Source organism: Arctopsyche grandis, chromosome 5, assembly GCF_051622035.1.
Source record: "Arctopsyche grandis isolate Sample6627 chromosome 5, ASM5162203v2, whole genome shotgun sequence".
In the NCBI taxonomy this organism is placed as follows: Eukaryota; Metazoa; Arthropoda; class Insecta; order Trichoptera; family Hydropsychidae; genus Arctopsyche; species Arctopsyche grandis.
Genome location: NC_135359.1, coordinates 11896499 through 11923224, shown reverse-complemented (window position 1 = coordinate 11923224; position 26726 = coordinate 11896499). Strand labels below are relative to the sequence as shown.

At 31.7% G+C, this 26726-nt stretch overlaps 1 protein-coding gene across 2 annotated transcripts in view; it reads right to left on the bottom strand.

The window, feature by feature from the left end:
* LOC143912087 (uncharacterized) overlaps positions 1–26726 on the bottom strand; it is a 127903-nt gene that overhangs the window by 7433 nt on the left and 93744 nt on the right. Inside the window, exon 2 of one of the 2 annotated variants that reach the window (XM_077431261.1) lies at positions 24637–25106. The exons of the other annotated variant lie outside the window; for it this stretch is intronic. Within the exon in view, the coding sequence (XP_077287387.1) occupies positions 25099–25106 (8 nt within the window). The 3' untranslated portion in view covers positions 24637–25098. Of the gene's footprint in view, positions 1–24636; positions 25107–26726 lie in introns of those variants that run through there. 2 annotated transcript variants of the gene reach the window in all.

Sequence of the window (26726 nt, the reverse complement as noted above, 5' to 3'; positions counted from 1 at the left end):
GCACTTGTTTATTTTATAAAGCGTCTTTTGTGATGGGCTTTGAAAGGATTTTTTAAAAATACTTAACAATATCGTATGATATAATATATCGAACATTGGAATATCTTTAAAGCTATGATTAATATTGAAATACTAAAATATTTATCAGAGAAACATGTAATTTAAAGTCCACATAATTTTTAAGTGTTAATATTAAAACTATAAGTATAAAAACACTGTCAAATTGATTAACATTTAATAAAACAATAATGATTATTAAATTTGTGTATAAAACACGTCCTCAAAGTATAGAGTGCAATTTACGATTTAGCACTTTATAGGTCAGTTAAAATTTTCTTATTAATAAGAATTGCGTATTTTGAAGTTTTTATGTACATACATGTTTGTTAAAAAGTTAAAAAAATCTTTTCGACCAATAGAAATCTGAATTTTGAGTTTGGTTTTTGCAAAAGTTACTGTTATAAAATGCATTTAATTGAAAATAAAAAAGTCAAAGAAACAAACAATCTCTTAAACTCTGCCCTGATATAATAAATAAGGTCTTAAGGGTTGTATAATTCAATAATAATATGCAATAAAATATCGGAAAATACAAAGAAAACGATACACACATACATCCTATATACGATGGCAATAAACTTCTGTTCAACTGCATGATGGATGTTATTTTTTTGTTTCGTGTAATTTTTTCCGGCGTATTTGAACAGTTTGATTCGCACAAAAAGAGGGGACACAACGGGGTTAAAGGAGATAAAAAATATCGGGGTAGAGAAAGGGGGTCCTCCCCTTCTCATTGAGAGGGCGACGAGAACAGCAAACAAAAAAGGACGGGATTGAGACAAAACCGGGGCAGCGAAAGGGTTAGTAATTCGATATCGATACAATGTTTGTACGGCGGGAGCTTTTTACGGAATACTAAACGTGCTGATTGGAACCCCTTGTTTTCACGTACCTTATTTATTTAACGTGCACTCCATTCTGTGCCGTTTATGACACACCCGTGTATGTACATACATATGTATATACATGTTCAACCTACACTTGCCCAGATTAAAATTTTAAATGTTTCCAAGGGAAATTTGAAATGAAATTGGTAATTTTAAGGAAAATTATATAAATTTTAAATTATTTTAGTTCAATCAAGTAAAAGGTTTTTGGAATGGGAAAAAATGGGATTTTTTTTGAAAGAAAGGACTATGAATAATCATAAGTTTTGTATTGAAGTGTTTTTAAAACTTGCCGCACTGTGGTGGATATCGAGTAACCAGGACTTATATTGTATTTTATTTCTCCAATTATACTTCAGTATATTCATATGTGCATTCATGCAGGGTCTTCATATTTTATGTATTTCTCAACAAAACCTCTATAATTCAAATTATATTATATCATTACGAAATAAAAACTTTGACATCAGTTTTGGCAAGTCCTGGATTTAATATGAATATCATTCAATTTATGGTCTTTTCAACATACAAGCAATAAATTTTTATAATATATTGTTTGTATTTTATATGAAAATTTATACTACCGTGAAAATCTATTACAAGTTTTAATATATTTTATCTGGCATTTTAGATAATTAAGATTTTTTTTACAGAATGCTTTAGAATTTAACAATGCTTTAATATTACTTACTATTACGAATTACGGGAAATAGTTTTACATTACGATAATCAGAAGAATGTTTTCAAAACAAAAATGTGACTTTTCAAGTTAAATGACGTTTTCACGAAACGCAGCACTGTGAGTAAAATATATAAAAATCAACTCGTATTGAAAGCCTAGATTCTGTGAACCATATTCAAAAAGTGGATGAAAGAAACAAACTACATTGTCTGATTCTGACCAGTCAGATTGTAAATCCATATGAAATAACTACGAAGGATAGATGAAACATATTTCAAAGAGTTAAAATTGATCACAACTGGTATTACACTTTGACTGTAACATATACATATTATGATTGAAGTCCTTAACTCTGTTCAAAGCTTTGAGTGTATGTATTCATTGAAAAATTAATTGTTCGGACAGGAGACCGCTCCGAAACACGTCAATCAGTTCTGTTTCACTCCTTACTTATTAGTTGTGCGCTGTTTTCAGAGGTGCGAGTGTGAACATGACGTTCGTTCGCGCAAATTTATTTATTTATTCAGTTCAAAGCATTCGCACAGTGACCGCCGACCTTTTTTCTCGTTAAATGGACATTCGAAAAAAAGAAAAGAAATAAAAGAGATAAAGGAAAAAAGTGCGGGAAAACAGCAGCAGAAGCAGCAGCGAGCAGACTGTCAGCAATCTGGTGGCGTAGTAAGCGACATTATTGGATTTTGCGACATCACGTAGGTACCTATTATAATACGTACCCTAGGGTTGTCGCTCTCTCTTTCAAATAATATCTTTTCGCCAAGCACTAAGCGAAACGTTGAAAACGGGGATTGAAAAGTTTAATCATGGTCCCGACGCTTTAACGAGATCATAATTTGATAAAGAAGGACGGAGGCCCGCTGAGAGGTGGATGTCATCATTGCATGTACATGACAAAATATTATACCAAAACAAAATTATAGGTACACCTACATATAAATACATACAGAGCCATTCATATTTTCCTAAAACGCCACTATAAATCGATCACAACAAAATATTGTAGAACCATTGATATATGTATTTTATTTTATTTTATTTTATTTTACATACATATTTTCACAAACCCCAAATGCGCCTTCCTGGTCCACATAATTATTACATAGATACATGTAAATCTAAATATCTGACATCTATGGTCAGTATACATTGTATATTACAAACATCGTATTAATACTATAAATAACGATGAATAACTTTCATGTAACAATACGAATTTTTAATATTCGATAAACAACCACAGAGACATATGGCGAGCAATATGGCGAAACCTAAGATATAACAATAACTAAAGGTTCGCAACAGAAAATTGGGAAGAAAACGCCAATTTTACAGGAATCGTTTCAATAAAAATCAGAAAAATCGGCAAATTCTGATAAGAAACGATCGACCTAGACAAATCAAGGTCTGGCCAACAACGAGACTTAGCGGGGAATCGAATTCGTAACATCAAGTACGAAATAATTCAACATTCACCACTAGACCACGCTGCTGGTTATGTATTCCTCACATGGTTATTAATGTATTAATGAATAATAATTCAAGCAAAAAAAAATCAAGTCGAAACTTCTTAAAAACATATATTTTCTAATTGATGAAGTAAAAAATCTTGAGTAATACTTCATGCAATTTAAAAAGACGGGAATTTTTCAAAAGAAAAAAGCCCAGGCGAAGGAAATGGAAAGGTTATCGTCACAAATTGTACCTAAGTGGTATTAGGAAGTATGAAAGGTCGAATGATAAAATGAATTGGGGAAAATTCTACAGTACTTTTCTAAATTTTGTGACTATTTATCTATTATGATTGAAATCAGTTTATCGTTATAATAAATTATATAAAAAAGAATATTTTTTGGTATCAACAAATAATTGTTTGCTTTGAATGGTTGGTTATATAGGTATATTGAAATTATTAGTTTTATTTTATTATTAATATAAGGTAATAGTTTTAAAACTATATTTATACATATATTCAATTTGACGAGTTTGGACTTTAGGACCTCATTTTATGCGAGGTTGACGGCATTGTATGCGACCGTTATGGGATTTTAGGGTCGAGGGCGCTTGAGGTCCAAGAAAAGCTCGCCGAGACTTCATTAAACACCCCATCCTCAGTTCCCCTCTATCCACTGAGGACCCTCGTCTCCTTGAAAACCTCAATGAGGACCTCAAAGTTGGAACACTTGCAGTTTCGTGCCACCAGGCCTTTGTGATTCGCACTTTGTAGGGATAATGTAAAACTGCGCTTAAACATTAGTACATTATCTGTAGACTTAAAATCAAAAATAAGATTCTATACTGTGATTTTTTTTCTATAAAAATCAATGTCATAATAAAAAGTTCCTTTGTAGTATATCAAATTACCATTCTTATAGGATATAAATTTCACGATAGCGATAGGATTCAAAATAGACGACGTTAAAATACATCTCAGTCGAAATATCTAAGAAATCCATTTAAAATGTATTTGAAATCGGTCTTTGTAGAGTCAAATATAGATTGAATCGATATACACATAGTATGTACATATGTATGCATATCCAGATAGAGCGAGTGAAAAGAGATTGAAGGGTAAAGCGTTTACGCGACATGGGATTTTCTCGCATGAGATTTTTTTCTCACTTGCGAATGGGACTAATGCGGATTAATTCGCGGAAAGTGTTGGTACCAATTTAATATTCGCACCCATCGCAAAAACACATTCGTCCATCGTTAGAGCGGTCCCGCCTTTTTCCTGTACCCCGAAAACCTAACCCATACCAAAAAGCTCGTCGAAAGCTGTGAAAGCATGCGAAAGCTCGAATCGACCGACGGACAATGCGCTCTCGCAGAAACTCGTTCAACTGTTTATCTGCAGTAACAGTGAACCAATTCCACTATTCGTAGATTATGAATAAAAATTAAGCATATTAAAATGACAGATCATGTTTAAAGATTAAGCTTTTAAAAATAATGTATGATAAAATAAATATATGTTAGAATGCTACAATACAATATTAATAACGAAAACATTTTGAAGTTGAATTATATAAGATAAAGTGTGATTTATCACATTTTATTTAAAAATAAACAGAAACAAACAGCATTACAATGTATAAAGCATAATATTGATACCAAAAAAGTTTCGAAAAATAAATTACAGCAATAAAATAAAATAAAAACAAAGAAGAAAAGCATTTAGTATTGCATAATAGTGACCCAATAAAATAAATTTAAACCAAGAAACGGAACAACAAAATAAATCAATATAAGGGGGAATATAAGAGAAGAGCAAGATCTATATGTCAATAAAAATAAATTACAGGAATAGTTTATATAATATGTATGTATATGTATTATAATTTGTGCAATTAAGTTAATAAGTAAAATAAAAACCACGCAATAATTAAGATCTATGGCTTTTATCAAAATAATTGTTGCAGTAAAATATAAGTTCATAAACATATTGCAGAACAGTCCTGAAACATCAGTAAATAATTACATAATTATTAATCACAATTTATCGTGTTATATTTCATATTCATATGTATGTACCAATACATTTAAAAAAGAAGAAACCATACTTTAATCATACATGTGTATTAATTTAGATATAAATATAATGTGTATTATATATAAAAAGTGTCTTTTTAATTAATACATTCCGGTTATACATTTAAAATAAACGAGTTTAAAATTTAATCCACTCACTCAGATATTAAAAATGACATTGATATTATATTATTTATGTAAAATAATTAAAAAAATTCTATTCAAAATAATGCGTACTTTGTCTACAATTTGACCTTGATTTTATTCGTCTGTATTGTAATAATATTAAAGTAATATTATCCGACAGAATAGGGTGAGTTAGAAATTTTTCCAATTGTGGTTGTAACGCGAGGGAACTGGATTTAATTTGACATTCAGAAAATTGTCGTTTTCAGTCGGTGGTTTTCGTGGTAAAAGTTGACGATTTCATCCCGGCGTCGATTAACAACGAAAAGGACAAATCCCTCGCTCTGTGGTAGAGACTTAACGACATCCGGTTTTGAATTAAATTTCGGGTGGTATAAACCCGAAGACACATCGTCTCCTCGGGGCGAATATTTCGTTCGGTTTTCGTAGCGGGTTGACAGCAAAAAATAAATAAAATAGTTGCGGCGGGGCCAAACTACCCCTTCGCATAAAATATACCCTTGAGATTTGTGCCGCGTGAAGTTGCCGTGGATTAGTCCTTTACTTTACACCACCGATTCTCACACTGTTTCAACTTGGAAAATTTCATTACTACAAGTTCAAATGGTCAATATTAAAATTTCTGACACAATACTGAGAAATTTCACACACAATACTAAAAACGAACCTACATATGTATTTATAATTGAATTAATACGAAAGTCATAGCTTCAAATTTCTTTCGGAAATGAAAATACTGCAGTTGCTGTTTTACAAAGATTTTATTTCATTGTTTTTTTTACCACAGTCTTTTACACTTGTTTTATAAACATCATTGGAATTGTCAATAGTTAAATTTTTACAGTCATTTTTGTGGCTTCATATAAAATTTCATATTTTTTTTGCATTATTTGACTGATTATAAATCACCAGGTTAACTCATTACACTGATAAACAAGAAAATCACGTTTTTGAGTTACTGGAGTGGAGATCTTTTCGATAAAAAATATTAAGAGATAATAATCCATATAAAAACGTAGTGAAATGAAAAAATGGCAAAATAAATACATAATATCACAGAAAAAATATTTTTAACTGTTATTGTAATTAATCATTTTTGACTATCGTTCATAAGTAATTAATTAATAATAAGTATTTTAATGCAATACAACACACAATCAATAGAAAAATATTGATTATTGATTTCAATACTAACTTTGGGCACAACAAAACTAGATTTTGAGTTAGGCCAAAGCCAAAATTTTGTAAAATTTGTGTATTTTTTAAAACGCTTATATCTCACAAACGGGAGAAAACCAACAAAAATCATTCATATTCGAAGTCAGTCTCCGTTCTGGTGTTTTTTTTGTTGCTCAGTGTTATTATAAGCAGTGCTAGAAGGGTCATTCTTGATCTATTTTTGTATTATTATTATATACATTCATACATATGTATACAGAAAATGTATAATTTTTATTTTTTAAATAATTTTTGAGCTTTTTAAAATTAGGATTTATTTCGTTTAAATATATTTGGGCACAAAAATATTTGAAAAATGAGGAATTGGCAGATATCACTGGAGGGATTACCAATAAAATGAAAATGGCAAAATATACGAGCATGTACACTATTTGGTTAAAACGAAAATTGCAAAAAATTGTAGTTGTTTGTTTTTATGATTGTATTATACATACATGCATACATATGTAGTACAGAAAGAATGAAAACAAGCAACGAAGCTAAAATTCAATAAAAGGAAATTGGTTTGAAAGCAATGCCGACTGAGGACGAGGAGTTTGGAGGTTGAAAATCACTGTATCATGGACATATGTTAAATAATATTGTAAACTGCCGGTTCCAAGCCAAATGTAAACATCGAAAATGTTAATTAGTGGAAAGTTTGAGGATCACAGCATGAATGCAGTAACCGTCGGCGACAATCTGTAGGAGAGTTGCGGAGAGGAGAGAGGTAAACGGTTTTGTAATTTTCTCCACAATTGCCAGTGCGAGCTTTCAAATTTGTTGCTCCCAGACGTACACTACCAGTTTCAACCCTCACTTTAAACACACGCCTACAATCAAATCCCACAACAGATAAATAAACGCTTCAATCTCACCCTCTTACTATTTCGATACTTTTCAATTCCCAATTTTGTATTGGTTATTTTTTTCAGAAAATCACCTCACAAAAATTTGGACAGCGACGATTGATCGAAAGCTACGCATTTTCAAAACGGAAATCCTGAAAACCTTTCATTGACATTTCCCTGTCGTATCCGACATTCAAATTCTCATAAATGATTGAACGTCGCGATAATAATAATTAAGTGTTATGAAATTAATTGAAGAATGGTTATTTTTTATACGTTGATTGTTAATTCTGTTATATTACATTTAGTAAAAGATTTCGGCAGAAATAAAGAGTAATTTATAATTAATCGAACGGAATATGCATACATAGCGACTTTATTAGATACTTTTAGCTTTGAGAATAATCTAATTCCCTTTGTTGCACGAATTCAAGCGATTCATTCGAAAGGAAATTAATTTAATTTTTTTTGTCAAGGTGAATGAATGAGAGCGATCCTCATTTCGTAATTTCTAGCATCCCATCGTCCAAGGAGGGTACCGAAGTATTCCCGCTAGGGTTCTTTCTTCTCGTCTCTGAAATTTTCCAGACAATGGCAATTATCTTATAAACTTGTTTAATCGCTCCGGCAATTGTTCGCAAATGAGTCCTTTTCACCGGTGGGAGAGAGGGGAAGAGGAGATGCAAACCTGCGGAAAACTCCTTTCGAGTTTTCCGCGCGAGCATTGTGGGGAATTTCCTGGCGAAGGGAAAAGCGATGGGAGGCAGTGGAAAGGCACAACAGCGTCGAATTCCCACTACAAATTCCCCGGCGATAATATGGTATAATCCGGGTCATCCATCATTGTCAACGCGCTAATCATCATTCATCACAGGGACAAAGTGAAAGATAGCGTAATAGCGAGAGGCTCTCTCTTGATAGTGACAGCCCAGTGCTGATCTCTCTCTCCGATGGACCCTAAAGCTTGAAAAAAAATTGGCAGCTCAAAGACGAAACAAGGGGCGTGCGGTCGGATAACTTAGCCGAGATTAGCCTTTAAGAAAGCATTTTTTTTACTTGCACCCCGTTATCTTTCGCTGAATGCGATTTTTTTACGGCTTCATGAAGAAAAATGGATGGAAAATCACTAAATTATCATCAGTATACATATACATATATTTCCGAATATATTTCACATTATTCATATATTATGTATATACGTATTTATTACATGTATATAAATACATACATTTGTATGTTGAACATAAGAAAATGTGGAAAACGATGGAGGAAAATTTTGACTCAAAGTTTGAAGAAAGTATAAGTAAAACTTTGTCACTCAGATATAAATGTAAATTTTTATAAGGCAAGCCATGGTTGGTTATAATTTTTGAACTTAAAATAATATAATATAGATATGTACATATACTACAATTTTAGTTCATACATACATACACATATATGAGCCGATATATTTGAAAGTGGCGGAAGTTGACTTTTCGTCATTTCGAGAAATATCTCGCAAAATATTAAATGTAATGCTTTGTGTTTTACAATATTTTTAAATACTGGTGGCCTGTAATAAGTTAATTCTGCTTTTCCGAGATTCTGGACATATCGAGTTAAAAGAAGTGATATCAATTTGTGAATTAAATCAAACGGAAACAGTGTTTTTGGAACTGAAAATTGAGCTTCCCCAATTTCAAATGTAACGGCTCATATATGATATTAGATATGTATAAGTTATTTTATGTATAAGGATAAATGTAAGCTCTCATTCTTAATAAAATCCAAGTGTATGATATTTTTATTGTAATAAGATACACCAACAAATTTTAATAATATATGTATCAACCATTGAAAGCGAAAATACAAAAATCAAATTAGTTTGTTTAATACATACATATAGATTGAATATTCTTATAATTTCCGATAAGCGATATGTCGATACATATATTTACTTTCATGTTTAAATTAAAATATAATTAAACTAAATTAATTAAAAATCAGCAATAAAATTTTCTCAGAAAGGAATTTTTTTTTAATGCACATTTTTTCAAATTAAATAATTTTCGAAACTAAAACAGGTAGTAAACCTACACGAGCGCGTTAAACTGCTAAACAAATAAGTATAGGTAGTGTTCGTTTTCAGACAGAGAGGGTTGAAAATTAGTTACACGAGATACGGGTAATAAATTGATATCCGTCTCTTCAACGCACGTTAATTTATATGGAAATTTATAATATGATACGAAGTATATAACGAGATGACACAATATTGTATTTGATAGAAATAAATAATTTCCTGAATTCAATTGCTTAATGTTTGCGATAAATACCTACATACATGCAACATTTTCAATATATCCATTTTTATAATTGCGCATGAACAAAGTACCTACGTATGTATAGGTAAAATCTATATACATACAGGTATAATGAAATATTCAAGAGATTGATACAAAAATTCGGAGATAGGTTAATCTGAATTACATTTCATTGATAAGGGATTATATAATTCGTTTAAGAATTCTTGATGGATCGGCCAGATTTGTGGGTGTGTATCGTCGGAGATGATCTATGGATGTAACGGCTAGATTGTGCAACAAAGTCGTAATATGAAATTATAAGAGCACAAAAGCGGACCACTTAACGTTTTACACACACATATTATTAGCTGAAAGTGAGCTTAGATCGAAGATAAGTCTACAACGACGACATAAGGGGGCTTTCTAATTGAATAAACGTGTCCCGCAGAGTTTTAAGTGGACCACAATGGGCCCGCAAGTATCTCTACTATCGCGGTACGGGTCCACACGGATCGGGAGATTATCATCTCTACGGTGAGATAATCTCTCGATCTGCCCTCCCCGTGCCGAGGAAAAAGAGTGAAGATCGTAAAAGAAATGACCGGATAATTGGGCTGCAATTGGGCCGCAAGACCACCCTAATCCGGTTATTGCAGTCGTAAAGTATAACCGGACATAATTGGTGCGGCTGTAAATTAGAGTGCTTTCCGAAGTTATTAGTACGCTTTAATTCGAGTCGATTATGTTCAGAAATTGTTTGTCAATTATTCAATTAACTCGTTAAAAATAACATAAAACAAGTAATTTATCGGTAATTAATGACTTGGTTACTATACGAAGCACTTAATTGAAGCGATGCTGTAATTGAATTTGCAACTGCATGGAAATAAAATCAAGGGTTATGTATCGATAACAATATACATTTAATCCTATATTAGTTACAAACAGATGTTTATTATCAATTCAAATCGATATAGTAATACTAATCATATATGTATGTATTATACACAAGAAAAATACTGTTCCGATTTTAATGTGACAGAATATAAATCAATAAACTAGTATGTATGCACTTGGAAATCTACATATGTATGTATGCATATACATATTTATATAATTCGTACATTTGTATGTATATATATAAATGTACATATGTATGTATGTATATAAATTCGTCATTTTTTAAACTAATGTGACACGTGCGATTTATGATGTGTAAAATATCGGTTTTCAAAGCACCTATAGTAATATGTTTGATCGGATTTAAATCGGCGAAAGCCTATTGGTTGTAACAGATTTTCGATTCATAAATAATTTATTTTCCAAAGAGTTACTCAAGATCCCGTCTCATCAAAAAACATTGACTTTGTAATCTTCGAAGCTTTGCATTTAATTCTCTAGGCGAGAGCGGGAAGATTTATAGCTTTCGGATAAATAGCTTCAGAGGCGCCTTTACGAAATCAACATGTCGATTTGCATTTTGCCCCGATTTTTTTGAATTTTATTTCAAACAACAAAACATTTCATCTCGTAAAACGTGTTTGATGCACGCACTCGTCTATATAATAATTTCACACTTCGTATATTTGTACATACACACATACATATGTATATTTAATATCCCGAGTGTGAAATTTTGGCAAAATTTTCCCTATCTTCGTGCAATATAATATAAACATAATTAATGGAAACAATTATGCCTTTAATAAAGGGTTTTCCGTGCTACGCCTCGTCGTGAATAAAAATTCACTAAGCGCTAGAATTTTGCGCTTTATTGGAATATATAAATGTGTGCTAGAAATCTCTTAACACAATATTATATTACAATTTAGAAGAACTTATATGCTATGTATACATTGGTAATATACAATTTTCGCATTGTACATACATATATGTATACATGAAACATACATATTTTAGCCACTACCAATTCTTATAGTCCGACAAAGTTTTGCTTTTTATTTTTAAACGAATTAATGTTAAATGCGATATCGTGTGCTGCATTTTAAACATCGATACCTCCATCAAAGGGCGTCACATTCAATTTAAAGAGAGTACCCTACCGTTGGAATAAATGCCTCACATACCTCTCAAATTGCCGGTCATTAGGCAAATGGGAAAGGAGAGTTCAAACGATGGCTTGAAATAAAAATTAAATTATAATAAAAAATCTAACGTATCTATGTATTATTTTTCATATAAGAGATGACTTAATTTATATACTTTATGTACCTATACAATCTAACGAATTTATATGTATATCCTTAGTATTATATATGTAGAATGAAAATTGAAATAATCTCGGCACGAATATTTAAAAAGGCGACTCTTGGTCGATTTTCGAGTCTATCGTTTCAATGCATTTAAATTTACCTATTGAAATGAAAAGGCAAAGAAAGTTCAAAGGCTAGTCGAAGATATCGAAGACCAATGAAACCATCAACGATCCTCCTATTTATGGGGCTTTCTTCAAATGACTTTCAAAGGCACTTCCTCACAGCTAATTTCATTCTAAAACTCACAAATATAAATAATGTATAACAGTCTTAAAATATATAAAAACGGAATTAATAATCTCTAGATGTTCAGGAATATGTAAATAAAAAATATATCTTATGCATATATAACATTAAATGACATAAAAATAAATACTAAGGTATACCTACATAATACATACATAAGCTCAAGTAATATACATACATGCATATGTATACGTTCATATTACATTTAGTGTTGTACAAATTAGCGAGTGGAAATTATCAAGTTTTTCACGGAAGCGAAAATAAACAGCGGGCGCACTCCTTCATTGCGTTAACTTTTTGAACTTTTAGCTTTCTTCTCCACTTTATCATATAACAGATGGTAGCCACTAAACTTTCAACAGAAAATATGTTTTATATATGTATGTATGTACATATATGCTCACGAAGGTGCGAAAAACTACTTTACGTATATTTTCCCACCGTTTCCCAGGTCGCATAATGCACAGACCTGCAATTTTTATTAGGTTACGGTACAACATCGCAATGTAAAACTTCCCTTGTAATTCACTTTAAGAAAACAATTTATTATGACATTGCACATTGAAGATAAAACTGTGTTAAAATGAAATATTCGATATAAGTTACATAAAATACTAACTAAGCAACGATATGAAACATTCATCATATCCTTTTGATTTATTGAACACAATTTATATTCTATCCATCTGAATGATATGTAAATACGTATGAATATAGAGTTGGTATTTTTTTTTAGTAACTATCATTTATTTAATGTATATATTACGTGTAACTATGTATATGTATTATATAGTAGAAATCAATGATTCCACATAAAATTTTAATAATATTTTTATGAATAATAAATTTTAATGAAAATGTCAATTGAGCGTTTCAAATAAAGCCTTAAGCACTTAAACAAGATAATGTTGATACTGAGAAACGCAATATAAAAATTTTTGAAGCCCAGCCAATATAAGAAAAATACGAATAATGAACAAATAAATACAATAAAAGATTAGAGTCACCAATTTTTACAAGCGATTTGAAAATATGTGTGTATACGTATTATATGTATATGAATTAAAGATTTTATTTCTAAGAAGTTTTTTTTATATGAGAAAATGTTTATTCATTTATGTATTTTAATTAAACAAAAAGGTATTCGATCAAGTCGACAAGGCGTATACATACATATAGCAGAACGAAAGAAAATTCCGATGTTTTCCCCTCGTTTCTTCGGCCTATTTTAAATTCAAAAATAGAAATTAATTAAAATTCTCCGATGCCCCTAAGTTGAAAATCGCAAAATTTAATATACAGGGGGTGAGAAGTGAAAAGTTTTTAATACTAGTCAGTTGTAAAGTGGTCGAGTGGCGTCGTATATCTTACGGTCGGTTTTATTTGCGGGCGACGACCGTTCAAAATAATATTGGTCCTTGGGGTGCACCGGCTAGCATTTTGCTCTGGCTGAGAATAATTCCAGGCGAATATAGCCACACACTAACACTGTCTCTACGGTGTGTTTGTCTGTGTAGAAAAACAGAAAAGAAAAGAAAATGTGCAGAGCAGTAGTGGCAAGTAGGAGTGTCAAGTTGGCGCGTGTGAAATTTTATTGCGACCCGCCCAGTAAGTTACGAGCTTTCCGCATACGGGCTTTTGAGTTTACTTTTATGTATATGAATGCAATGTGACATCGTGTGCTGAAATTTCAGACTGCGCTGTCTCAAAAAATTTTAATAAATTATTGAAATATCAATCGAAGTACTGTAGAGATATGCTCTGCAGAATATTTAGTCTTGGAAGGCAACTTTGCTGAGTTTAGTAGTAGTTGAAAATACCTACATATATGTACATATATACATACATATGTATATGAAAATGTTAAACAAAATCAAAATCCATAAAGTTAAAGAAGTGTGGAATGCTTTATACTGGGAATAAGGAAACAGAATAGAAAATGGAATACGTGGGTGAGAAATACGATAAAGGAGAGAATTTAAAAGGGTGAAAAGAAGGGCTCAACGAAGATGTGTGGATGAAATTAGAAAAATGTGTGGGGTGAGTGGATGAGCGCAAAACAGAGACGAATGGAAACGTGTTGGAGAGGCCTTCATATGGCAGTGGATGATAAATGGCTGTAAATAATGATGATTATGTACATGCATATGTATTTAATAAAAAATCTCACATTTATAAATGATATTGTGATTTAGATTTTCAAATATGTCAAAATAAATAATACTAGTGGTTTTATCCGGCTTCGCTGGGTATTTATCATATAAACCGCTTAAACATGGCTTATCTATGTAATAGAAAACATTCATTTGTTTTTTATTTATTAAATTTATTTGAATCGAAAAAAAAATTTAAAGACAGCCAATCAGAAATGAATTACACACGCAACGAATGTTTTTTTTTATATACATATAAGGGAACTGGAACTAAAAAAATAATCCTAATCCGGAACTGAAAAAGGACTCGGGATCCGGAACTGAAACAGTATTCCAGATCTGGAACTTAAAAAAGAATCGGGATCCGGAACTGAAACAGGAATCCGGAACCAGAACTGAAATAGAAATCGGGATTTGGAACTAAAAAAGAAACCTAGATCCGGAACTTGGAATGGAAATTGAAAACGGAATCGAAATCGTCGTCATAGTAAATTAGAATTTTTCAATAACGTCACGAATTCAAACCATACATACATACATTGAAGCTTACAAAGTTTCTTTCGAAATTATATATTAGATGTACATGAATATTTTATTATGTATCAATTTGTATTCAAAAATTTATGAAATGTGTCGTTTATTTCGAGCTAGACAAAATAAAGCGTCTTAAAAATATTGAATGTTTTCAGCTTAAGGTAGTTTACTTGCTTTAGTCAAAATTCTTATAAAAATATTTAAAAGAAACTAAATCTTTATTTTATACCTAGATACATACATACATATATATATGTAAGTACAAACATAAAATATTTGTAAGCTGGGAATATTTTTCATGCCGTGCTCATTTTATACGACCATTTTCCACGAGATATTATTTAATAAGAAACTTAATCATACAAAAATAAATTTCAGAACGTTAGTAATTTAATATCAGACTAACACGATTCATTCGAAGAAGGCACTTAACATTAACAGACATTAAAATGTTTTATGATACATTTTAAAGTTGAATGCGCTGGTTAAATAAGGTGATTTAAATTTGCCCACTCCTACGTATATAAATTTCTAGCTTTAACGACTTAGCGTCTGATTCGTCGTATAGACAACGTCAAAGGTAAACAGAACCGGAAGCAAAGGGGTTATCCAAAGGCCGACGGAAATAATCCACCCTTCCTTCCTGACTGGAAGAGATATCGTCCACGTCAACGAAACTAAACTCGCATCTACGAGTTGGGAAAGTACGTGTATATTCTCAAATGTATGTACATATAATAGGCATGAAAAATCAATTACACGGAATTGTAAAATGAAATCGGCAATTGGCGATATCATATAAAGCGATTGGATGGTGTATCGTGTGCTAAAGGCCAATATTACGAAATGGCGTTTCTGTGGCGCTAATCGTCGCGTTTGCCATTTGCCGTTCTGTCATTAAGCCCCCTGGCCGGCCTTTGCACCCTTGTAATTGGCCCAAATCGTACAGAATTATGCTGGAAAATCGATTCGACCGAAAACTATCAAAACCAGAACGCTTCTGAAAGATGTTTGCTATTATACCGCGGCCGAAAGAGAACCCCAATTTTCAGGTGAAACGTTAAAATCAATGCTTGAAAAGCGTTTAGTTCACTATAAATGGATGACATAACATAATTAAGGTTTCAAAATTTGATTTAGAATTTATTATATAGGCATAACTAAGTTTATACATACATACATATATGGGACTACCTCGTTACACCAACTTACAATATTTCAAGACTTTTTTCCTAATTTTTTCAGTGTATTTCGTAGTCGAGTTTGTATATATACAAAACACATATACGAAAATGTTTTACATAGTGAAATACTTATTTTACTAGATACACAGTAACTGTTAAAAATATATAGTAGGAATTGATTTTTAAAAATTTTTTAAAATATTTTTAAGTTGTGTTAGTACCTTAAAAATCTATGAATGATCACAATATGTCTCGTTACATACATGTATACAAAAAAAAATATATACAAACTCCTGCTTAAGCAGACGAAAAGTTGATAAAACGAATTTTGAGTCAGTACAACGGGGCGTACCATGGATTTTTATAGTATGGTCCGCCGTGTCATTTTCTTGCATGGACTCACCATCTCAATTCTGTTCCCTTTATGGTACTGGTGAATTGTTATGTATAGGGATTTTTGTCGAAGACAAAACATTTTTGAATTTACTCGTATTTATGGAGTTTTCATTAAGAATATTCCGACTTGTGTCTATCAAATATCATTCTGAACTATATTTTTGTTGTTAAAATAACACATATTTACAAATATCTTTTTGAGTAAAAATATGGCAAGGGACTCGGATCGCGAAACAGTTCCTTCATAGAACATCCGTGTGGAACGCACGGAAATAAATAAGGCCAAGCAAATATGGCGTTGGAATTTTGCATTTTGGATTGATTGTTCAACAAATTATTTAGAAGATAATGACGTTATTAAGAATGGCCGTATACTATTTACTACCGTAGGATATTTATTTTAGCACAAACATGAAAAATTATAATCATCACTTCAAAACAAATTATTATAATTCAAAAACTAAAAATCACGTCACACCACTGATATGTACATATATTTGCTTAAATTTCTGGATTAAACTGCAAACCAATATTTGATATTCCTGTTATTATTATAATTGTATTTATATCCGTTACTCATTAATTTGTAACTGGTTCAAAGATTTTAAATTTAAATACATTTACATCAACAACAGGGGAGAAGGGAATAATGAAAATTTCATTATAATTTATATGTTTAAATAATATCCAAAGATATTTACCAAGGCATAAAAATACACTAAAATTGTAATTAAAAAGATAAGATTAGATTTTATAGGATTCTTCGTTGGATAGAACGTTGATTAAAATATTTTAAAAATAATAAGGGGAATGTCTCTCAATGAAGTATGAAACGTTGTATGCTCGTCATAACGAGGAGAGATAGAAAATGGTGAGAGGGTAGTTGATATAATAGAAACAGTAAAGAGATGAAATGGCAATGAGCAGGGGACGATATATACTATATAGAAAGAAGTGCTCGACTATACCCGAGAGAATGTAAAAGGGTGCAAGGAATGTCATATATGTACATAGAGTTGCCCAAAACCGAGATGAATGGAAGCGTGTTGGATGGCTTCATTTAGTAGTGGATAGTGAATTGCTGAAAAAGACAGTGAAATTGACGTTGCCTTTTAATGACATATGTTGTCTTGCGACATGTTAAAATATGTAATTTTAATATACAAACAAAAAATATGAATTTTCCCAGAATGTAATGTATGAAACTTTATGCTTACGATATGAATGGACATTGAAATTTTATATGATTGCGATAAAGTATTGATTCGTGACATTTAATATAATATTATGGATAGAAACTTGCGAATCCGAATACAGCCCTGTTTCGCGGTAAGCCGCTAGACTGCAGTTAAAGGATTCTGAGTAGCAGTTAAACTTTCGAAATTTACATCGATTGCGTTAACACTGAGAACATCTTCAACTTTAAGCACTCGGAGAGGGACTTAACGTGATTTATATTTATGGTCGTTTGCGATATGCCCGAAGTCAACAATCGCGTTCCCAAAAGGTCCTAGGCCTAGTAGGATTGTGGCTTAAAAATAAACCCACGAAAACAATGCTCTGGATTTTGATACAACTTCGGCGAATACTTGCACACACACAATATATGTACCTACTAAATTCACATACAAACTTAGCATAAGCACATATTAATATGTGTAATTTGGAATATTCAAATGGAATATTCAAACTTTTCATTGATAATACAAAAGAACGTCAGCTTTATCAAAATCGAACAAGTCTTATAATCAGACTTAGGCGGCCAGGATGCTTACACCCACAAAAACTGGTTCATTACTGCAAATTGCTATTGTCCTATAAAAGCAAGAGAGCAAAAAAGGTTGAAAATTGTAATTGACAATAGTGAACTATTTTTAGTGGGTTAAAGCATCTTGGTCACTTAAGTCTGCTCATAATACATATATGTATGTATTTATTAATTTAAATGGTGTCACGACAAAACCGCGAGGTACACAATCGTTTGGAAAAAAACGCGCAGCGACTAAATCGCGCAAACCAAAATTGCGCGGCTATCAACCTTGTTTTTACTCTCTTGCTTTGTAGTACAATAAGCAATTGATAATAGTGAACCATTTTTCGTAGGTATAAGCATCCTTGCCGCCCAATTGAAATATAGTTAATATAAGAATGATTAATCTGATAATTATTAATAAGTTACATAGGTTTTCTTTCATTAAATCATTGAATTATTCTTATTATTATAGTATATCCATTATTAATTAAACTTAGCACATAATACTATGATATATGTATGTACTTATAAATTTAAATAGTGTCACGAGAAAACTGCGCTGGACAAAATCGCTTGGATGAAAAAATTTCCAAAAAATCGTGGAAACAAAATCACGCAACGCATATATAAACAAATATATTCCAGAAAATGATATGAATTGTTTATTTATTTTGAAAGTGTACTTTTGATTGATTAATTTAAATTGTTTTACATTATTTTCTTGTTTATATTTGATTATATGTGCGTTGCGAGATTTTGTCGCCGCGCTATTTTAGTTTGCGTGATTTTGTCGCTGCGCGGTTTTGTCCAAGCGATTTTGTCTCCGTGATTTTTGACGGCGCCTATTTAAATATAGTCATACAATATATCTATTTAATGAGGAACTAGAATGAGTTATCTCACACGAGTAATCAACGAAAGTCTGTCATCCGTAAAATGGAATAGTAATGCTTCACACTGGATAAATTTGCACTAGTTCAGAGAGCAACCGTGCATGTGGTCGTGAATGAATGTATGTATTATATACATTATTACATTAGAATTAACGTGGGTATGATCTTATTCATCGATATTAATTTTCAGTTTTGATTAATATGCTGTTTGTTTTATGGCCACAAAAGAAAGGTGATCCTTTCAATTGTGACGAACAATGGAAATACAAAAAATATTTTATGTACGTAGGTACATACGTGTGGGATTTAAAATTTATTGATATTATTCATTGTATATGTTATTGTTATTATACATACAAAAACACATGATATTATTTAAGAGAGGTAAATCAAAATTATATATCTGTATATTATTTATGTGGATTTATCCTATTCATTATTCAAAGGTAGATATTTGGAGAAAGTTTGCAAAACATTTATTGTAATGTAAGCATTGCTTTCAGAAAATGCTATAGAAATCATCGCCTTTAATCAAATTATGCAAATATCGTCTAAAAACAATTCGTTGATATTATCCTTTGAATGTAAAATTAGTTGTAATTTGTAATGAATATTTTCAAACCAAATCGAAAAGTATAACAACAGGCTGATGAAAAATAATTAAAATTCACAAATGTTCGTATTATTGTTAAGCCTTTCTCGGCTTACTAAAATCACACGATATTGAAAATGAAAACTTTTAATCAAATTTATAACATCGGTAATACTAAATCCTCCTACGAGATTTTTTTAGAATGTGTTTGAAAATAAATTGTTATGTCAGTCGAACAAAAGACTGCGATATTTAATAACAGACGACCTTTTAATTCGCATCCCGTGGTCTCAGACAATACAGTAACGAGTCGTTTAGCAGTAGTCCAACTGGATATACACAATCTGGCATAGTATGTATATATGTATGTATGTATACCTTACTACGCTCTTAATTGCCGTCACTCCTTTATTTAGTCCTGTCGTAAATCTAGCTAGGATTGCCTCCTTGCGGCTGCCAATACCAAAGGCGTTAAGCTTTCCGCTGAATCTCTGTGCGATCTAAAACACTTTTTCCTTCTATTCGTAATTAAAGAAAAGCTCCACTTTCCTCGGTCGAATCCTTTTCGGAATCCTACGTTGCGGAACAAAAACGAATGTATAAAAATGAAAGGACGTGATTTAGCAGTGAAAGTCTGAGAAACAGTGTTCTGAGATAGACAGAGATATCTATAAATAGGGTGAGTTCATTGTGTGTCGAGGCGCAAGGAATTTATCGTAACAACAGGTCACGCGAATTGTCACTGTACCACTTAATTATGCTCGACAGCGGTCTAAATGCACATAAAGTATGACCATGACGAACGCATTAGACTGTTGCAAGTCAATGTCAATATATTGCAGACTCAGAATAAGCAAAAAGTACACTGCAAAAGTATAAAACGCTAAAAAGATACATTGAAATTCAACCACAATATAGAAATTCAATTAATATTTTTAATATTGAAATAATATATTAAATAATTCACGTCAAACATTTCTATACTTCATATAACCATTCGTGAACGCAATAACCATAATATTTCATTCGAATGTTATAATATTTCAAATTATTCCTTTATGAATCTAACACTGTCTGTTTTACAATGTCGCTTTAAAATTATTTAAAACTTGTTTATTTAATCACTCTCTGAAATAAATTATTATTTGATTTAAAACTTGTCTAAGTTGATTTAACAAACTACCACAATGTATAATTATTTGGTCAATTCGGTGATTGGTTTATAATACAATGTACCTATACATACATATAATCGATATCGGAATGATATTAAATGTCAGTTGAATACCGAAGCAGGTTATTCTGGTTATGCCAAATTGCAATCGTTATAATTAGTAATCACTTTGCATACATTATAATTAAATCTTAACATGAGTTTTATTTTGAAGAAGTGATAATATTTCAGACAATTTGTTTATTTTGTACATCTTACATTTGACTTTTTTTTTAATTTTATTCGTAAAATCAAAAGGGATCTGATTCCTCAGAATGAATTAATGAGACTTTGGGTGGTCGCTGTGTGGGATTTTGCGAGCCAAATTAATTTATGCATTTATTTTTTCTTATTTTTCATTCACATTGAAAAAGTATACAAATTCATTTGTTAAGATTTTGAAATCATTAAATGAACACACATTGAAAAAGTTTGACAAAATAGATAAAAAAAAGTTCTTTAAATGAAAGTTAAAGAAAAAAACGAAAGAATTAAAATCTCTAACAAAAGTTGGGCATTGAACGCCAGAATGTTGCAAAAAGTCCAGTGCACTCAAAGAAGTATGGAACTCTCTATGCTGTACGGTTGATGTAATGGTGAGAGTAAAGAAATTGAAATGGCAATGAGCGGATCACGTAGCTAGAAAAACGGATGATAGATGGACGAAAGAAGTGCTTAAATGGTACCCGAAATAATGTAAAAGGGTGCTAAGAAGGCTACAGGGGAGATGGTTGGATGAAATCAGAAAAATGTGTGAGATCAGATGGATGAATTAAGTAATGTGAATTCGTCAAGGTCATCACCATTCGTCATCCATTTCTAGATGATGGCGCTACAACACGCTTCCAATTATTTCTGAGCAACTTCAATACATTTAAAATTCTAGCCCCACACATTTCCCATACTTCTTCCACCATCTTACTTCTGGCCTTACTTGTATCTTTTTACATTATCTTGGATACCATCAAGCACTTTTTTAGCCTGTTTTTAGCGCATTCTTCCCAATTATTTGGACTGTCTTGTTTCTCCTCGTTATACCGGAAATATTTAATACATATAAATATGTGCTTATGTACATTTATACGAGTAAATAGGACACAAGCAAAAATTTAAAGTGCAGACACACAAAGTGCTTTTTTACTTGTATAGTTTAACACTTAAAAAAACGCCAGCATGCCTAATCTACATATGTATGTATGCTGTATTGATCTAGGGCAAAACTCATCCCCTGAAGAGTTTTCGTTGATATTTTATTCTTGTAATGACATAGATTTGAGAGTGATCGATAACGGTGATTCCCATATTTGAAGAAATGTAGGAGAAACTTGTTGAAATAATAAGTACGAATTAACACTGACATTGAGCTACGCCTATCACAGCTGGAAAAAACGCGAAAGTCTATGCAATTCATTTTATTACCATTAGTTCTTACCAAAAATACACATCTTTATTCATGTATGTATGTATATATGTACATATGTATGAAAGTTGTAGAGTTGTCCGGAAGTCCATTCTCGATCTCGGTCACCCTAAACGTACAGGGGTGTCCCCACGATAAATTATACCAACTCTCGACGAACGCCCCCATCCAAATCGAGACATTACCATGGAGAGACACAGTATGTGAATGAAATTGAGTTAGTTGAGAGAATTGAGAGAGGGGAATCGCGAGACAATGAATTCGAGGTCGGGTGTCGTTATTGGTTCACGATGCACTTGCACTGATGGCTCATTTGCATAGGATCGGTTGCGCCGCTTGCATATTCATGCACTGGCCTTAATGACTCGAGACCGTTCGTCCTCGCGCTTGCGCAATTATACCAAGACCGCTATCTAACAATTAAGCTAATCTATCGTCTCACCCTGTATAAATACCGACAGTCTAACTTCTCATTTCACCCAACCCTCTCCCTTCACCACAAATACAAATAAACCCATGGTCATTGCATGAATGAACCATGACTAGCGAATCATTTGCGTTCAAATGTACTTCTGAAACGATTCTAAGGCTGGGATCATGTGTACTAGCGACTTAATGGATAACTTTCGTCATTATGCCAGCAGCATAGCTCGGACGTTAAGCTTCTGCTTACCGTCAAGAAGGTGCCGGGTTCAATCCCTGAATGAAAATGAATTTTTCAGAGTATGCTGTTGGTCAGACCTGGATTTGTGACTCCAGGTTGATCGTTTCCTATCAGAGTATGCCAATTTTCTCTGATTTCATTGTTGAAACGGTTCCCGGAAAAAAAATTGGCTAAAAATCCTTCCTACCTACTATGTCACCACTATTTGAAATTTGATTGACGTTCAATAAAAATTTATGTACAATTCATAGATGTCTCGTTAATTTGCGAGTTTTTTCATTGTCTCGCAATTCAACGACTTATAATAAAAATGCTGCATTTGTATTTGTAATTGGCCAGGAAGGCGCATTGGGATTTACCTGTAAGGCCTTCCTGGTATATATGTAAAATAAAAATAAAAATAAAATATTAAGGGAATGTTAAATAAAAAAAATGATTTTAAAAAATAACCTGTGCCTCCAACTAATCGATTTGTCTCAATATACTCACTTATTGAAGCTTAATTTGGGTCGATTTTCATGAGTTTTAACTGATTAACGAGAATCCGAAGTCTCCGTTTCGCTAGAAAGTCCCCATACAAAGCGCGCCGCGCTTGCATTGATTTTGTATGGTGGAAGCGTTTTTTTTTAAGAAAATCATTTTTTTCATGTTCCTGAGATTATTTTGAAAATAATAGACCTTTGATTTGAACACAAAAAATTAACGAATTTTATGAAATATTAGCTTTATTACCCGGCTTCGCTCGGTATTTGTAATATAAACCGTATTTGTAATATATACCAGGAAGGCTTAACAGGAAGACCCCAATGAGCCTTCCTGTACAATTAATTACAAACAATGCAGAATTTTATTATTACAGAAATCACTGTATTTCGAGAAGCTAAATTAATCTACTGAGACATCTATAGATTTAGATTTGCACATATTTTTTACAAATTGTACATACAAAAATTGTACATAAATACAAAAGAATTGTGACAACAGGAAAGATAATTTTTTGCCAATTTTGAGGAACAGTTTCAACAATGATCAGATAAAATTGGAAAACTATGATAAGAAACGATCGATTTGGAGTCACAAATATACCCAAATCTAACCAGCAGTATAGCGGATCGAACCCACTGATCACTTGGTGCGAAACATACACGCTACCATTGAGCCATACTGCTGGCTATATGCATGTATGTGTGTACAGATTGATAAATCTTTTTTTTTTAAATTTGAAATAGGTTATTTGTTGAATATAGCCTAAACGATATCAGCAACTCTATACACAAATGTTGAATTACTTATTATACTACTTAATACTATTACTATTTTTAGATGTATTAATATTTCGCTATAAAGTTAATGGAAGATTCGTCCCACTGCATATTGTAAATGATTTATTCGGATTATAATGAACATGAAAGATAATGCTTAAACGCCTCATATTGCATCAGTTAAATCTGACAGTTATTTGAATCACGACTTGAATTAGTTGCGATAAATTAGAACTCGGTATGAATTTGAAGTAAAGCCAATTTTATCGCTGTAATGTTTTGAAATAGTGATCATATCTTGTAATAAACGTGTCCCATTAAATTACGGCCTTAGTGTAATATTATTAATAATATGCATTTTTTTTCGTTTTATCACTTGATTCAGATGATGAAGTTTTAGGATTTTTTTTATCGATTATTTAGCTCATTAATAATTTCAGAACTAGGATTTTTAGCTTCATACATGAGCCGCTATATTTGAGAGTGGCATAAGTCAACTTTTCTTCATTTCGAGAAATATTTCACAAAACATTAAATAATAAATAATGATTTGCGTTACAAAATATTAAAAAAAAAAATACCGGTGGCCTGTAATACGTTTATTCTGCTTTTCCAAGATTCTAGACATATCGAATTACAATAAGTCATAATAATTTGTGAATTAAACAGAAATAATGATTTGGAACTGAAAATTGGATTTCCGCCTCTTTTAAATATGACGGCTCATATAAAGATCGATTAATTTATATATGTATGCATACGGAATTACGCACTTACATAAAACTTTTTTCATATGTTGTTATTGAAGATTGAAGTACTCAAAAGCTTGTAGATTATTTACCTGTAACAAATAAATGAAATATTATAGATATTAAACAATGTTTTTATACATTCATCTTTGTTTGCATATAAAATAAGTATTTAATTCTGAAACACACTAAAATATTTACATATGTATGACATGGGGCTTTTGGAATAAACCTATGTACATAAATACATACAAACATACATATACTAATTGGTACATTATATAAAATAGTTCTACGGAATAATAGTATTAATCCGTAAAAGGTCGTTTTATTTATTTAATGGTTTCAAACATGGTAATAACTTTTACTGGCAATTCGGTACAAATAAAGGACGAAAGCGTTTGGTCACCCTGAAATAAACTTCGTAGACGAATTTCACACGACTATAATTCGCTTTTAGCCCTCGTGTTCGCAATTTGTGGTTCAATAGAAATTATTGGAGTAACACGTGACGGTCCAAATGAAACGAAACTTTTGTAGGCTAAATTAACTTTCTTCCGAATAAATGACGTGTACCTGTTTTGTCAATAAACTTTTCATGGATAATTAGTTTCCCAAAAGGTTCGGAAAAATAAATCTGTTCATTTGGGTCACTCGGCTTTGGGAGAGAGAAAAAAAATCTAAATTTCGATTTCTTCCGATTTTATTTTTTACATGCATTTTAATTAATATCGATTTATTCTCAACGTAAACGTAATTGTAAAATGTATAACAGTCTAATCACGTTTAATTAGTCAGGCATTAGCAATTTGAGTAATTACAACGTAGCCAATAAAAGGTTTTAAGACATGAAAGTAAAATTCAATCGGCTATTTTAGAACCAAACCACAGATATCTGTATCCGTAAATATAATACAAATAAAATATATACGTACTCTAATTAGCATCCGAATTACAAAGAGGGTCCTTTTTGCACGGCACAGCTTAATTTTCAATGAGGTCCCTCTATATTTACCCTCGTCGAGGATAATCATTCAAATTTCGTCCTTTTCAAACATTTTTTTCTCAAAATACAACGGGAAATCCAAGCCTTGAATTTTGCTTTTTTAAATATTTTATTTTCGGTTTCCGAGAGTTCGTTAGGCTTCGAATGTTTACCTTTACGCGGAAAACAAATCAAATTAATTATTTTTTTACATTTAAAAATTAGCTTGGTTTAGTTGGGATGCTGTCGTCTGTCTGTCTTAAACTGTCTGATTTTGATACAGGTAAATAAATAATGTGTATGTATTATTTTAAATAATTGAGCCTAAAAAAACGACAGATAATGTAATTTAACGATTGAAAAAGTATATTCTTTATGGAATAAATTGTAATACAATTTTCGAAGCAACAACATTGTTAAATCAATATTGATTTTGAATACTGCTTTCCCTTAGATATGAATAATGTGTTGTTACGTATTGCATTGTCAGGTAATATCAATATTACGTTGACACACTTCTGTGTAATTCAAATCATAAGAGAGGAAGGGGAGGAAAAAAATATCGTATTATGAATATTAAATATTCACAGATTCCTTTCTTATAAATCCCAGCCACTTATGAGCACGTGTGACGCGAGACGTGACACGACTTTTCTTCCAAAAATGAAACGACAGAGGGGAAATATGGATGTGCTTTTAACGCCGCATCTTCCTATTCTTCAAATAT